General features: G+C 45.9%; 1 protein-coding gene across 2 annotated transcripts in view; it reads right to left on the bottom strand.

The window, feature by feature from the left end:
* LOC121165111 (charged multivesicular body protein 3) overlaps positions 1–16,844 on the bottom strand; it is a 45,770-nt gene extending 28,926 nt beyond the window's left edge. Inside the window, exons 1-2 of one of the 2 annotated variants that reach the window (XM_040993575.1) lie at positions 16,705–16,844; positions 1,653–1,713 (exon numbers count right to left, since the gene is read on the bottom strand). In XM_040993575.1, coding sequence (XP_040849509.1) covers positions 1,653–1,713; positions 16,705–16,749 — 106 coding nt within the window. In that variant the 5' untranslated portion in view covers positions 16,750–16,844. Of the gene's footprint in view, positions 1–1,652; positions 1,714–16,678 lie in introns of both variants that reach the window. The other variant, XM_040993576.1, reaches the window with a different exon arrangement.
* Positions 16,845–17,322: the final 478 nt, after the last annotated feature.

Raw genomic sequence — 17,322 nt, 5'->3', positions numbered from 1 at the left:
GCCTCAAGACACACTGTCCCTACTTGCCAGGAATAATGTCAGAGGAATCCTTCAACACTCTGGCCAAGTGTTTTCTGCGAGTTTTAAAGAGTTGCTTTTCCTGAGAAATGCACTTTTTCCTTCACTGAATGGGAGCCACTTTCTTTGGTCCAATCCTTTCATGGAAAGAAAACCGTTGCTTTGGAAACTAATTTTCATCCATTCAATCCACAGTGACACTTCCCCACAGTTCACAAAATTCTTCACCCACAGAAAAATGACAATTCTCATCATTGAACACATGTATTTTCTTGATATCAGGCAATCTGCATAAAGTATGTGATCCCCTGAAGCCTTGATGGCTTTCTGGGCACGGGGCAGTCCTTCTGTGTTTTCTGAAAGAATTATTGCTAATTCTTGCTAGTCATACTGATCTAAGAACCTCAGGAGGGCTGCCTTTCCTTTCAAGTTGCCTTTGGCCTTGAGGGCACAGCACCTACCTATTCAATTACCAGACTGCTAATGCCTCCGCTTCTAAAGGCTAGGTGCAGCCACAGTGCGGGAATGTGGATCTCTTCCCTGATGACGCGTATTCATGTAATTTACCACCTCAGCAAGAATGCCAAACTTATGCTGAGACCTTCCAGAGCTTTTCTGGTACGATCAGAATTGTTTCTGGCCTAATTAATCTTCATGCTCTATCTTTGCTTTCTTCTTTGATGATGATGATGATGCAAAAGATACTGAATGGTTTTTTGCTACACAAGTAGGAAGAGTTCATGATGTTGAATAGCTCCTAATTTCTCCATAGGCTTGGATAATGCTGGGTAAGAAGGACAGTGCCATGCCACCAACAGGCACCTTCCTGAGCCTCCACCAGAGCCAGCTTCCCAAAGTGTGGCTCCAGGGCAATCAGCACAGAATGTGGGAATCGCAGGCAGGGAAGCTGACAATGCGTATAACTTGTCCACAGAAAGACACCCAATTTTAAAACAGCCAAAAGACATAAAGACATTTCTCCAAAAGAAATAGATGGCAAACAAGCACACAATAAAAATATCAAAATGCATTGATCATTAAGAAAATGCAAGTCAAAACCACAATCAAACATGATTTCATACTTAGCACACTGCTTATGAGAATATTTCAAAAATTAAAGGAAAAAAATCCTGAAATACATGTGTGGTTTTCATGATACAGATTTCCTGCAACTTTTCGAAAGATCCTTTATGTAATCAGAAAACTGAAAAAATCCTCTCCAAATATGAAAGTGTTAAAATCTGAAGTTTTAAAGTCTCTTTGCAAATTAAGTATTAACTTCAAGTAATACTAAAAAATAAATCAACCTTACTTAGAAATGTATTTTCCTCAACTTACCACCATGTTAAACCAATAAGATGGCAATAAAGAAAATGCATTCCTTCATGTATAACTTATAGGAGTTCTATAACACATTTCTTATAAGTAATGAGAGGTTTCTTTTGCTCTTCAAAATACAAAGTTCATCAACTCTTTTTATACTAATTATAGAATCAGAAAGCAATTAAGATTGCTATAAGTAATTAATACAGGAATATGCACAAGTTGCTTTACAATATATAAATGCAATTTATGAACTAAAAGCAATATATGCCAACAGCATTTAGAATAGAACATATAAAATAATAATTTACCTCTTATTTGCCTATCAACAACTCTCATTTCTTTTCTTATCTTCAATGACCATTCATTGACCTGAAAAAAAGAATTTTAAACGATCATAACCATGCCAAATTTATTCAATTTTAAAGAATTTTGTGTTGGTTCTACCTTTATTCCAGACTCAATAGTAAAAAATATATTCAAAGACTTCTTTGGAACAAAGCATTAGTTTTTAAAAATCTCTTTTTCCATAGCTTACAGAGGTTCCAAGCGTTTAAAGTCTTAGCCCCTGGCAAGCATGAACAAGCCTTACATAAGACTCCAGGGGAGTCTGCTCCCTGCAGCGAGCCAACGACGGTCCCAGAGATGCAGGGGCCCAGATAACTAAGGAATCAGAACCCCTTCCCCCTTTATACACAATTACAAAATGACCCCAGTCTAATCATAAGAACTCATTGCTTCTCTTAATAACAATCCTGTTTGATTTTACAGAAGATATTCCCATAGGTCATGCCTCTTTTTACATTTTTTTCATGTCTCTTTTTATGATGCTGCATTTTCCTGATCTGTGAGAAATCTCTAAAGCACTACACAGACAACTGAAGACACTGGTGTAAGAGTTGAGAAGGGAGTAAATAACCAATGGTTATCAAATTCTTACGAGTAAACTGTTTTTCAATTTTTCACTTTTCAAGAAAACCAAAAACAAAACTGAAGGAAATTCGGCATTATCAGCAAATTGAAGGTAAATTTCAAATGAAATTACCATGTGCTCTTTGATAGATGACACAGAAGTGCAAAGCATGAGTGACCCAGCTATAAGAGAACTCCATTAACATCCACTTATTCTCTGCCCTTGGGTCTAGCAAAGCATAAAACAGGAAAACACGTAGCATTCATCCATGGGTTCATGAACTAAAAGGCAAGCAAAATCCTTACCAATAGAAGACACTCTTGGTGCTTAATCATTATTTAAGAAATAACGGAGATAACTCCAATTGGAAGAAATTAGTGAGTACTTAAAACTGCATAGGCACACAGTTTCAAAAACATTCATGTTAACCTCCCTCTTGGGTTACCACTCTCACTGGAGAGCAAGAAAACCAGGACTGGGGCAGGGGTGGCTGGACAGAACATGTGTGGCTGGATAGTAGGGCTGGTTCCACAGTCTAGTTTGACATGACTTGCCCCCAGTCCCAGCTCTTGCCAGCTGGTGCTGCAGCAAAGCCCAACCAGCCTGCCCTTACTCTGACTCACACCTGCTCCAGTGAATACAGTCGCCTAGCCCAGCCTGGCTCTCCCCCAACCCAGTTCACATGCATATCAACAGGTGCTGTAGTCCTGCCCGGCCTAGTCTGCCCCCAGTCCCAGTTTCATGCTCACCAAAATGAGCAGTGCCCCAGCAGGGGAGCTTCCATAGCCCCCCTACTGGGCTCACACTCCACCACCTCCTGCTGCAAGTCTCACATGTTCTGGTGGGTGCTGCAGCCCACTCAGGCATGGCTCACCTCACCTCAGCATTGGTCAGGAGGTGTTGTAGCCTGGTCCAACTTGGTCTGTACCCATTTCCAGCTCATGTTGGTACATGCTGCAACCTAACCCATCCCAGCCAGCCCCTAGTCCCATCCCTAATGTGAACTGGTTGGTGTTGCAGCCTGGTCTGGCCTGTCCTGTCCTGGTTCTCAGATTTGCCAATGGGTGTTAGGAACTCGCCCAGCCTGGCCAGCCCCCGTAGCTGACCCACACATATGCCACCAGGTACTATAACCTGGCCTGGTCGGGACTACTCCCAGCCTTGGTTCTTCTATTCACCTGCAGGGACTGTGACCTAACAAATGAGTTTCCCAGTCTCCTTTATCAGGTCTCTTCCCAGTAGCAGATCTCACACACACTGATGGGTCCTAGGCCCAGCATAACTTAGTCCATCTCTTATTCTGGCAGGAAGAACAGCATTTTCCAGCCAGCCCACCCCCATTCCAATTCTTACTGTTGGGTGCTACAGTCCAGCCATGCCTGGTCCATGCCCAGACATAGCTCTCACGTGGTTCAGTGGGTGCTGAGTCTAGCCCAGTCTGGCATGCCCCAGACCCAGTACTCATCCATGACATATCTAGCCCAAATCACCGCCTACATTCCAGCTCTTGGGTTCACCACAACGCAGCCAGTACATCGGCTTAGCTCCCCAAACAGGACTGCTCTGACCCAGCTTGGCATAGCCCATCTCCTATCTTGGTCTTTACCATCTGATGCTGCAGCCTGGCCTGTCCTGGCCTGCCCCTAGTCCCAACTCTTACTAGCAGGTGCTACAACCTACCCCTGACCAGTCTGTCCCATTTCTAGCTCATGCAAACCATTAGGTATAATAGCCTAGCCCAGTATGACCCACACTGCAGCCTGACTCCTGCAAATGCCAGTGAGCTAAAGTTTGGCCCAGCCCTGCTTGGTCCACCCCTCTCCAGAAACAACCCACACACTTGCCAATGGGTGAACGTACCTTGTCTGGGCTAACCAATACCCAGGCCTAAATCATATGCTCACCAGTAGGAGCTATATCCCACCAGAGCAATTTCCCAACTTCCCCCACCAGACCTACTCACAAACCCAGACCTCACATGTGCTGGATTACGACCTTATTCAGTACAGTGTCCCCCCTCTGTCCTGGTTTTTGCATCAGCTGGTGGTTCTTGTGTCCCACACCATATTCTTGGGTGTGCCTGTGGGTGCTGCAGCTTGGACCAGCCCAGCCTCTTCCCAACCACAGTACCCATGAGTTTTGGAGGGTTTCATGGTCATGCCTAGCTCGGCCTGTCACTACCCCATCTCTTAAGCAAATTAGAGAAAATTGCAGTTCCACAGGAGTGAGCCCACATACCTCCCACACAATCTGTGCCAAGACCTGGTTTTCTCATGTGCTAGTTGGTGTCATGTCCCACCCTAATATTACCCTTACCCTATTCTGACTCACTGGCAGGTGCTATGATCTAGGCCCCCAGTCCTAGCGTTAGTGTGTGTTGGTGAGTGGTGATTGGTAGTGATCCATGCTAATGAGCCCAGCTCAGGTCTCCCACGTGGGCTGGTGCATTGGTCTGACCCATGAAGGTTCTCCAGCTTTCACCCTCCAAAATGCTTGGTCTCAACATCCTCACTTGCCTACCTTGTTGATAGAAGTGTCCCAGTATTTATTCCTCACCGGCAACATATTCCCTCAGTGGTTCTTCCTCCCAGACATCCTCTCACCCCCTTCCCCAAACAATCCACAGTCCCTGAACCTGGCAGTGCATGGGTTCCCCAGTCCAGCCTTCCTAAGCCCAGTCTTCTGGTGGAGTGGTATGCTGACCTGGAGCTTTGCCCACCCACTAAGGTCACAAGCTCCTGGCATGTGTGCTGGACTAGGACCTGACCCCTCCACAGACCCAAGATCTAGTCCCATTCAAAGTTCCCTAAGCCCAGTCCACCAGCATAGCAGACCAGCATGCTAACCTAGGGCTCTCCCCTCCACCTGCCACTCCGCCTGGGATCAAGCTCATGGAGAAAACTCCAGGATGCTCTGCCTGTCTACACATGAACCCCCAAGTCCATGAACGTCAATGTTGGCGCCATCACCCAGGCTTCTGCAAACTTGCACTCCCAGGCCCCCATGAGCCCATTGCCCAGGCTGCCAGGCACAACAGGCAGCAATAAGTTGTTTTTTAAAAGTTCTTTTTTTTTTTTTAATTTGAAAAATAGATGATCTTTCACCTGCTAGTCCACTACTCAAATGCTGAGATCAGCCAAGGCTGGGCCAGGTATCTCTAACACAATCAGGTATTTCATGTACATGGCAGGCACCCAAGTCCCTGAGTCTCATCAGCAGGAAGCTGGACAGGAAGCGGAGCCAAGACTCATACCAGGCACTCTGATATGGGATGTGAGTGTCCCAAGAGCTTAACTGCCACACCAAATGTCTGCTCCTGCAAGAGTCCTTTACATGGGCCTGGCGCAATGGCGCAGTGGTTAAGGTCCTCGCCTTGAACACACAGGGATCCCATGTGGGCACCAGTTCTAATCCCGGCAGCCCCACTTCCCATCTAGCTCCCTGCCCTGTGGCCCGGGAAAGCAGTCGGGGACGGCCCAAAGCTTTGGGACCCTGCACCCGCGTGGGAGACCCGGAAGAAGTTCCTGGATCCTGGCTTCGGATTGGCAAAGCATCGGCCATTGCGCTCACTTGGGGAGTGAAACATCGGATGGAAGATCTTCCTCTCTGTCTCTCTTCTCTGTATATCCGCCTTTCCAATAAAAATAAAAAATGAATCTTAAAAAAAAGCTCTATTTATCTAAAAAACCTATTTTTAAAATTTCTTCATAACATCTCAACTTAAATGTTCCTTTGTGGAAATCTCTCCTGACTCCCAGGATAAGGTGCAGTTTCCAACAGGACAAATACACTGAACCCAATGTCTCCTCCAAATTAGGAAGTTCACAATGGTTATATACTAAACTCCAGAAAGTCAAAGGCCTTTTACTCCAAACCTCTGCATAACACCTAACAGACAGCAAATGTTCACTAAATAGCTGCTGAATTAATCAACCATCAGACGTGATGAAGGAACACAGTATCTCTGAGGCAATTTAACACTTATGTAACAAAATTCTCTAGAAATGTTCTATGTTTAAATGTCAAAAAGTTTCATACAGTATCAGCAGAAAAATTCCTTTTAAGCTTATAAAATCAAGAGATTCAGGGCCCGGTGCAATGGCGCAGTGGTTAAGGTCCTCACCTTGCATGCCCGGGATCCCATATGGCTGCCGGTTCTAATCCCAGCAGCCCCGCTTCCCTTCCAGCTCCCTGCCTGTGGCCTGGGAAAGCATTCGAGGATGGGCCAAAGCTTTGGGACCCTGCACCCGTGTGGGAGACCCGGGCTCCTGGCTTCGGATCGGCATAGCATCGGCTGTTGTGCTCACTTGGGGAATGAATCCTCGGACGGAAGATCTTCCTCTCTGTCTCTCCTCTCTGTATCTGCCTTTCCAATAAAAATTTAAAAATCAAGAGATTCAAAAAATTTTAAAAAGATTTAAGAGCAACAGGAAAAACTGAAAAAAAAAAATCAGTCACGCCCCAGACCAGTGCTTCTCAACCTGACCTACTCCTATGGCAAAAAGTCACAGGAAAAATTAAACAATTTAGGTTGGGTGGGGCAAGGAGATGATAGGACAAGCCTATCAAACTTCCTAGCTAAAAATTTTGCAGGTAATTTTAACCTAATGCAAGGCTAGGGTTAAGAAATACCATCAACGGGCCTGGTGCGATGGGTCAATGGCTAAATCATCACTCTGCATGCACTAGGATCTCATGTGGGCGCTGGTTTGTGTCCCAGCTGCTCCACTTCCCTTCCAGCTCCCAGCCTGTGGCCTGGGAAAGCTGTAGAGGACGGCCTAAAGCCTTGGGATCCTGCACCCATGTGGGAGAAGGTGGTCCTGGCTCCTAGTTTTGCATCGACTCAGCTCTGGCCTCTGTGGCCTCTTAGGGAGTGAGCCAGGGGATGCAAGATCTTTGTTTTTCCTTCTCTCTGTATATATGCTTTTCCAATAAAAACAAATAAATATTTTTTTAAAAAAAAAGTACAAAGATAAAATGCTCAGGAAAGAATATCAAACAAGTCTCTTTACTGTACAGTCACAAGAGAAAATTTTAAAAATTAAGAATACCAGATTTAGTGCCAACACACTTTTAATAGTATTCTTTTACCTATCAATTATGAAAACACATGAAGTATAAAGAAAAATCAATAACTATATTGTGTAAACCATACAGAACCTGCCAAAGTTTCATATATTAAATATAACTTTGGGGCCAGCATTATGGAACAAAAGGTTAAGCCTTCGCTTGTAGCACTGCAGTTCATATGGGCATCAATTTTAAGTCCTCACTGCTCCGCTACCAATCAACCTCTCTACTAGTAGCCTGGGAAAGCAGCAGAGGACAGCCTAAGTCCCTTGGCCCCTGCACTCACACAGGAGAGCTGAAAGAAGCTCCTGTCTCCTGGCTTTGGACCAGCCCAGCTGCAGCCACTGCAGTCATTTAGGGAGTGAGCCAGTAGATGGAAGCTCTGTCTCTCCTATTCTCTGTAAATCTTCCTTTCCGATAAACATAAATCTAAAAAAAAAAAAAAACCACCTGCAAAAGTCATTTAATAAAGCTGTGCTTTTTACTCAAATTCATCATTCAATCCATTAAGTCAGGCAATAGAGGGAAAGGCAGCTAAAATCAGCTGAGAAGGCATTTTCCATAAACAGTGCTAAGACAAATGGTGAGCCAAATAAATAACAAGATGATTGATTCTTCTCTACCCTTTCCTGAGATTAATTTCAAGTGGACTGAAGACATAAATACTGGATGCAGCACTGTGCTGGTTTAAGATAGCCCAGCAGGTATTGTAGCAATGCAGGGAAAGCCCTACCTAGGATAGCAGGATCACCTTTGAGCACAAGCACTGGTTCTAGTCCTGGCTGCTCCACTTCTGATCCAGCTCCCTGATAATGCATCTGGGAAAGCAGAAGATGGCCCAAGTACTTAGGCCCCTGCTACCCATGTGGGAGACCAGGATGGAGTACCTGGCTGCTGGCTTCAGCCTAGCTGTTGTGGCCAATTGGTAAATGAACAAGTGCAGGGGACACCTCTGTCTACTTCTATTGCCTCTCCCTGTCTACCTTTCTTTTTAAGAAACCACCTTGTATTTAAGATCTCAGATTAAGGAAGGATTTCTCTAAAAAGACACCAAAGCAATATCCATAAAGCAAAAAACTATTGTCTTAATCTATACTGAAATTAAGAACGTTTACACATCATCAAACTTGACACAATGGACTGCAACAAACTGGGAGATTTTTAAAAAATTTTTTTAAAAAGGCTTATTTTTATTGGAAAGGCAGATATACAGAGAGAAGAGATAGAAAGGAAAGTCTTCCATCCAATGGTTCACTCCCCAAAGTAACCACAACGGCTGTTCCTGCACTGTTCCGAATCCAGGAGCCTCTTCCTCCAGGTTTCCCACATGGGTGCAGGGTCCCAAGGCTTTGGGCCGTCCTCAACTGCTTTCCCAGGCCACAGGCAGGGAGCTGGATGGGAAGCAGGGCTGCTGGGAGTAGAACCAGCGTCCATATGGGATCCGGAGCATTCAAGGCAAGGACTTTAACCACTACATTATTGCGCCAGGCCCAGATTATTTTAAACTACCCTAATGGCACTAAATAAAAGTATTTTAAAATACACTGCATCGAAGATATATAATGACCTATGAACAAACACCTCTTTCAAAAACTTGAATTCTGAACACTGTACATGGAAATCTCCAAGACAGATTTAAGTCTCTCTGCAGAGAAGACTTAAGTGACCCGCTAATTGGCTCTTAATCAATCTTGATTAGTTCAATCAACTGAAGTGATTGGACTCGGGCTTCGGTGCTGGTGAAAGCGGATCTGTTTCCGGCTCACCGTGGCTGCTGAGGTGCATCCTTTCAGAGGCTCAACTGCAAGCCCTTCACTGTATCCTCAGCAGGTGTGTCAATAACTCCAACTTCATACTCCCCACAAAGAGGGCAGTCCAAGTGCTCAGACCTGCAGTCACTGCGCTACCAAACGAAGGACTCTTCAAGGACAAAGAGGCTCCAAATGACTGCGTTCATGTCACTGCACTTTCCCCTTCCCTTGGATCTGGTGTTATCTCTCACTGCCTGAGTAGCCGAACCTTCAGTTCTTTCTGATCCTTACCCGTTCGGTTTAGCTTCTCTGGTTATTTTTGGCAGAAGGGATCCTTAAGAATAACTTATTCTATAATCATCCGCATGATTTTTTTTTAAGAACATGCCTCCTAGCTCCGTTCCATAAAAAGCTTAGAAGCAGAGACACTGAAGTAGCAATTGGTATTACAGAAACCAAACTTTGGTTGCTGAACAGCATTTCCAATAGAAGAAACGAGTAGCTCTTCAGTAAATGGTTGATTTTATGTCTTATACTGGGAATATACAAAGCATACTAGGATACCTCACATTGGAAAACACTAGTTTTCTCAAAGACTACTAACGTTGTGTTAAAAGGAGATAGAAACTAGCCTGAGGGGCGATGGACTGTGCCGGGCACTGTACTTGCTAGCACATACAAGAATCTGGTCTGAGAACACCTCAGACAAAGTTTCTTTGGAGATCTCCCCAATTAAAATGCTGGACTCAGAACCCTAACCAAGAAAAGAGAGAAGACAGAACAGGTCAATCAACCACCTCAGCTATATCTTGGCAGCAAAATATGGGGCAAACAGACTCTATGATGGACTATGTCAATCAGTGGATTCTTCAAGGACCTCATAGTGCTTGGAGTGGCAAGATTGGCAGCGAGTCATAACTGGTGAACTATCAAAACCACTTGAGCAAGAACCTCGGAGCATACCCTACATGCGGGACCTGGGGAGGGTGGGAAATTGGGTGGGGCTTCGGGTGGGGCTTCTCCCTTAATACCCCCCCTTTAAACATGAAGGAAACAATATGGAAAAAATAATAGTCTTACCCATATGTTAAAAAAAAAAAAAGAAACTAGCCTGAAATATTCCCTACTAATTACAGTATCTCAGTATCAAACAGAACAATGGCAAGAACTGTAACACATGAAATAAAAACCCTTGGGACCCTGCACCTGTGCGGAAGACCTGGAAGAAGCTCCTGGTTCCTGGCCTTGGATTGGCTCAGCTCTGGCTGGTTCAGGCCATTTGGGGAATGAACCAGCAGATGGAGGATCTTTCTGTCTCTCCTCTCCATAAATCTGATCTGCCTTTCAAACAAAAATTAAACAAATCTTAAAAAAAAAAAAAAGACTCTAGGGGCCCGGTGCGGTGGCCTAGCAGCTAAAGTCCTTGCCTTGAACAAGCCCGGATCCCATATGGGTGCTGGTTCTAATCCTGGCAGCTCCACTTCCCATCTAGCTCCGTGCTTGTTTGTAGCCTGGGAAAGTAGTCAAGGAAGGCCCAAAGCCTTGGGACCCTGTACCCACAAGAGAGACCTAAAGGAAGTTCCTGGCTCCTGGCTTCAGACTGGCACAGCAGTGGCTGTTGTGCTCACTTGGGGAGTGAATCATCAGATGGAAGATCTTCCTCTCTGTGTATGACTTTGAAATAAAATAAATCTTTAAAAAAAAGAAAAGACTCAAAGAATGCAAGGGTGGGGTGGGAGTGAGATTTAGAGAATGTTTTGATACCATGAAAGTCACCAATTCCTTGTTCTAAATACTGGTGATAACTGAAAAAAAAAAATTAAACATGTATCCTTCCGTTTTCAATACCAACTATATGTTCAGATACTAAAACAGCCCCAGTTAGTGGAGAGATCTTTATTGCTGTTGAACAAACAGTTGAACTGCAAACTGACCATTCAGAAAACCCTCTCAGAATAGCTCAGAAATGGGACACCAAATAAATGCCAAAGCATCTAAGAGTAATGAGAGGTTAGTGCCATGGCTCAACAGGCTAGTCCTCCATTTCCAAGTGCCAATATCCCACATAGGTGCCAGTTGGTGTCCCAGCTGCTCCACTTCCCATCCAGCTCCCTACTTGTGGGCTGGGAAAGCAGTAGAGAATGGTCCAAAACCTTAGGACCCCGCATCTGCATAGGAGACCTGGAGGAAGCTCCTGGCTTTAAATCAGTTCAGCTCTAGCCAATGCAGTTATCTGGGGAGTGAATGACTAGATGGGAAGATCTTTCTGTCTTTCCTTCTCTTCGTAAATCTGACTTTCAAATAAATTTTTTTTAAGTAACGAGGAATTATATATTCACAAAACACCACAGTATCATACCCCTCAGGTGACCTTCTAGCAATGTTAAGAGGAAAATTCCTCAGGACAATTAAATCCAGTAGCATTTACTTGGGCAAAGCAAAAGAAAAATGATGTGCAAATCAACCAACCTAAAGAACCACAGCAGGCTCTGCTAACTTGGAGGACACTGTGACCAACCAGCACTTATAGAAAAATGAGGGGAAGTAAAACCCTGAAAACCACTTAACTGGCTACAGTTTAGTCAATCAACCAATCAGCTGCTTACATCTTACCTAGTGACACTGCTTACATGGCATGTCTGCTCCACAGACCAAGACTACTAAATCATTAGGTTTGGGTTTTTCCAGGCATCTGCAGGCTGGACTCAAAATTGTTTAAGTTTACAGCAGGTTCACTTTTAAGTTAGTAAGTTTGTATGGCCTGCAAATGATGTTATAAATAGCCAATTGCCTATGGCAGGAAAGAAAGTCTCCACCACTGGCTTACAGCCCAACTACTGAAGTAGTGACAAGACCCCCTGCAAGCAACCAAAGCTGTTATTTTGATCAAACGCCATGGCTTGTTTCCTTGGGCCCAGTGTAGGGCACCCAGTGCGAATCCTAGGTGTCACTCAAATTGTTCAACAGAGGCAAAGGGGAAAACAACACAGATCTGTCACTACCTCCACCAAAATTAATGGTATCAAAACAGAAGGCCAGATATTACAGGCCTCCTGCTATGATCCACTACCAAATACATAGATTATCTGCCAGGTATTCCTGACACAACTCTTTCACCTGGAATTAATAAAATTTACACTTAAATTCCACTTCATAGAAAATGCAAAATGCTAGCAACATTTATAATTAGAGTACTTGCTACGATGTTTGATTTGTGTGCTCCTTGAACTTTGTGCGTTGAAAGCCCAACCTCAAGAGATGGCATAAGGGTTCTTTGGGGGGGGGGGGGCGCTAGTTATTAGGTTCCTTAGGATTTGCAGACCATCACTCTCTCCTCTGAGAAACTTCAGAACCTGAAAATTCCTATGTTGTTGCTCTCATTTTCCTACTATATGAGTATTTGTTCATGTCAGTCTCTCCTGGTAAATTCTGTAATTGAGGTCATCATCCAAAGCCATATTTTTGTAAACCTGTTTCTAATCCACAACACACCAAACTGCCTGTTTCTAATCCACAACACACCAAACTGCCTCAATGAATACTTGCCTTATGAACTAAGTAAATGCTTCTTCTTTTTCTCTAGCTCCGGTTTTCATGTTCTTTCCTTTTGCAACAGTATCCTGCAATCAAACTAACTTCCTCAGCACCATGGAAGGTACCACTCTACCCAAAGGCTCAACCAGAAAAGTCCCCGAGTAGGACAAGCAGTTTTCCAGTGAATCTTGAGTCTAGGCATCTTTCTAGCACAATCTTACATCCTCCTTGTTAGGATCCGCTAGACAGCTGGAGTACAGACAGCTAATTTCAAACACTTGCTAAAACTGGGAACAAATGAGTAACTCAAAACGATCTGGTGGAATTTACTGCCGAGTATTCTACCAGCCTGGCACCAAATTTTGTAAGTGCCTCACACAGGACATATCAAAATGACAAAACTACACCCTATAAATAATCAGGGCCTTGTACTGCAACATAGAGAGAAAAGCCTCCAGCTGTGATGCTGGCATCCCATTAGAGAGCTGGTTCCTATAAATAACCAACTTGTGTTAACAACTACCAGTGGGGCTTTCTGCATGCTCGAACCCCACTTGGCACAGGCAGTATGCTAGTCTGCACCTCCACATAACCTCTCCCTACTGCCCGTGGGGCTAAAGTCTCACTTCCGGCCCACTGTCCGGACAGGCTATAATCCTACCTCAAATTCTAGCATGCTGCCCTTTCTTCAAATGAAAGTCTTTACTGACTTAACCAGTTCTTTGCACCTTCAGACCCTAAAACCCAAGACCTAATACTCCTGATTCCTACCCCCCAAAATTGCCAAAGGTTTTCATTTTTTTGTTCGTTTGCTAGTTTCTCTGAAGCAGAGAAAGCCCAATCTGCTAGTTCACTCCCAAATATCTATAACACCTGGGGCGGGGTCAGTCCGAAGATGAACTCAATTCAGGTCGCCCACCTGGATGGCAGGGACCCGTCAGAGCCATCCCCTGCTGCCTCCAAGGTGCACATTAGCAGGAAGCAGGGATTAGGACAGTGCCGGCACTGGAACCCAGGCATGCATATAAGGCGGCATCCTAAAGCAGCATTTTAACCGCTAAGCCAAAGCACTACCCATCACAGGCCCGGTCTGGTCTTAATGAGACTGGAACAGGCTTCCCTACTAAAATGTTTCCATCAAATTGTCTCAGATGTCTGGGGCAAAGATTTTACTCTGTAAAGCTTCCTTACACAGCTAATGTTTCTTCAGAGAATAGCTTGAAACACTGCATCTAAAGACTATGGTCCCAAAGCTTACTTAACCTTATCTGGTACTCACTACCATTCAGTAGTCATAGAACACGTTGTCTATGCTGCATTCTGTAGCAGAGCTCTGGAAACACTACCCATCGCATGCCTAACCGGCCTGCCTTGGCCTGTCATCACCAAGGTCTAATGTTGCCACATTTGACAACCACCACGGTGTGGCACAGCTGCCCCTGCTATGCCAGGACTAGTACCTACACACCCACATCTCACAGATCATCCTATAAACTTACCCAGCCCAAGAGCTCTTAGCTTCTTCTCCCAGTTAAAAAAAAACATAAAGAAAATAAAGAAATGCCACCTGTCTGCTTACTGATGTATGGCTCCCAATCTGTGCATCAGCAGCTGTATGGGAGAAAAAAAAATAGTACTTCCTACCCCTGCACTATTGGCACTTTCTGGAATTACAAACTTAATGCTACACAACTGGGGCACAAGGTCTAAGAGAAAGCCTAGCACTTGAACAAAGCAAAAAAGCAAAGACACACCTGTGAAAACTTCAAACAAGATATCAGCAACTCAAGGGATAGCTGAGGGTACCAAGGAGAACCTGAGGAAAATCTTGGGTGGACTATCTCTAGCAACAAAGTGGCTCACCGAACACCACAACTGCTCAACAGCCAGGAATCCAAAGGCAGGAAGTGGATGGAAACATGACAGCACAGGGTGAAAGGGTTTCTGATCCTCCCAGCCGGGGGGGCACCCCTACCTGTGAACTTCTGCGACTTCTCATAGTTGTGATTATCCATCCAGGCTTTATCTCAAAATGCTTATCTTGGCAGCTAAATATCAAACCCCTTGACATTTATAATCTCCTTTTGGGAGGCAGCATAAATGGCATGATCAGTTATGGGTGTGGGCCTTGGAGAAAAGCTACCAGAGCATCTTTCTGCATTTACAAACTGTACAAACCTGAAGAATTTCTTTTCAGCTCAGTCCCATCCCCAGAAAATGGGGCCAGAAACACAACCTATTTCATAGGGCTGGTCATCCCCGCAGAGCACCGAGCTCCACGCCTGGCTCCATGCACTCTGGCCAGCCGTCGCGGCGGCCAGGGCTCCTTCTGTACTCTGTAATCTGTCTACTCAGGAGCAGAACGGTGCATCAACATCACCTGAAGTGTGTTAAAAGGCTTGGGCTCTACACTTGCTGAACCCAAGCTGAGGTTTGGAAGAGCTCTGGTGACGAGCATACACACTGAGGTTAGAGGAACACCACTCTACAACAGACCCGTGCACCTCCGTGGATTTCGGTCATTAAAAGTCCTAGAGGAGTGGGCACTCAATACATGTTACCTCCATTGGGCAGTTCAATTTTGTTCTTTATTTTAAAAGAAGAGTGCTTCACTGAGACAAAGTGTTTACCATCACTATTACTGTAAATATTATGCAGTGATACATAAGTGTATGTGTATATTCTAGATGCTTGCAGAAGTGGTTTGGTGTCTGTGTGGGTCTGTGGTAGGGAGAGATAATCAGTGTTTGGCCTTAGTTTTGGCATTTACAAATTAAGATGATTCTAGAGAAACAACCTCACTACTGTTTAACTTCCAGTGTGTGCTGCGATTTTTGAACAGCAGCTGTTTAAATGATGTTAGTTTACCCTTCCAGTAGAGTGACCTACCTGGAAAAGCAAATGAACACCACAAAACAGCATGGGTAAATACGACTGCTTTTGAAAATTATGTCAGAGCTGAATATGAAAGACAGTTGATTTAAAAGATTTTTGTTAACTTAAAGGACATATAACTCAAGTGAAAGAGAGATCTTCCATTCATTGGTTTACTCTAAACGGTTACAAAGGCCTGGCTGAAGCTAACAGCCTGAACCTCCATCCAGGTTCTCCACAGAGGTGAGGGCCCAAGCACCTCAGGCTATACATGTTGTCTTCTCCAGGGCAATTACCAGGCCCCTGGGTCTCCAACATGTGCTCATTCAGGATGCTAGCACTATAGACCACGGCTGAATCCGGTGTGCTACAATGCCAGCCCCCAAGATCACTTACCAAGTAAACAACTTTATTATTGTTTTTTTTTTCCAACCAGGGCAAGGATAGGTGTCATGAACCTTCTTGAACCAACAGGCAAACGAATCACCACAGATGTCAGAATTCAAAACCTGATTGAGGAGGTCTGGGACAGGGCCCGAGGTTTCTAACAAGCTCCCAGGTGATGCTGATGCTGTGGACTTGCACCTGAGTGGCATACTTAGCCCAAACTTGCCACGAGGAACTAAAACCGAGTTTTCTAACCTCCAATCACCCTATGAGGACACTGCCACCATTCTTTCTGGACGCACCAGAAGCCTAAGCTACGGACAAGTTAACTTTCCCAAGCTCACAGCACTGTCTTCTGACACTATCTCCACTATCGGGCAGCTGGGTCCCGAGCTATCCCTAGCAGCATCTCTGTGGTCCGGGCTCCCGCTCTGACGAACGTGTGCCTGGGGTCGAAGTAAGGATATGTGGCAGGGCAGGAGAAAGTAGCGACCCCGTGCAAGCAGCGCGCAGTGGGCGCGGCGCTCGGGCACAGGGCGCCCCGCAGGCGGCTCGAGGGGGGCGGCCCAGCCCGGGCACAGGTTCTGGGCCGCACGGACCATCGCGGAGACGGGGTGCCAGGCCAGGACTGCGTCGCCCTGAGCCCAGTTCTCAGCTGCCCCGCGGAAGGGCCCACGCACCAAAGGCTGTCTCCCCGACAGCCTACTCCCCTCGGTCGAACGGGAGGCCCCGGAAATGGGGGCCGGGCGGCACCTGGGGGGCCGTGGGGGGACCAACTCCTCGCTGTCTCCCACGCCAGTCCACCCACTTGTCTGCCGCCGCCGTTGCCCTTACCAGCTCTTTGGGCGGCTTCTCCTGGGTTTTGCCAAACAGCCCCATGGCGAACGGAACTCGTCCTGCGCCTTCCGGCGTGCCGCTCCCCGCGCCCAGGCAGGTCCCCGGCAGCCGCTGGGGCGGGGCCGGCCGGGAGCGAAGCCCGGAACGCGGGAGCGGCGGGTGCGGTGCGCGTGCGCAGCACGGGCGGGAGGGGGAGCGGACGGCTTGTTGGGTCAGAGTGACGCCATTGCGCATGCTCGGCGAGGACCTGGAAATACGGAAGTTTCTACTACTCTACGAGACGCTGACTGAATGACTGCGCTTGGCTGGTTACAGCTGAACCTGATCATGTCCTAAGCCCGTATGTGGCTACACCAGAAGTCTGTCTCCACCACTGACGTTCCAAAAGCTTCCCGTTTGTGTTCTGTAGGCATAACACAGGCAACAAGCTAGACAGAACCTCGTCCACCACACCTGTGCCCTGCTTCTCTTTGGCACCACCATCCCCTAGTCACTAAAACCTGGGCGTCATCTGCCTTCTCCTTCCTAAATGGCCAGCCTAAACTTTTCAATAGGTCTAAACTCGTCGGCCCTTTTCCTATCCCACCTGTGAGCGCTTTGGTTCAGGCCATGGTC

The sequence above is a fragment of the Ochotona curzoniae genome, unplaced genomic scaffold (genome assembly GCF_017591425.1).
Source record: "Ochotona curzoniae isolate NIBS_2020 unplaced genomic scaffold, NIBS_Ocur_1.0 contig_883, whole genome shotgun sequence".
NCBI classification, from domain to species: Eukaryota; Metazoa; Chordata; class Mammalia; order Lagomorpha; family Ochotonidae; genus Ochotona; species Ochotona curzoniae.
The sequence above is the reverse complement of the archived record's forward strand: the minus strand, read 5'-3'. Positions and strand labels throughout refer to the sequence as shown.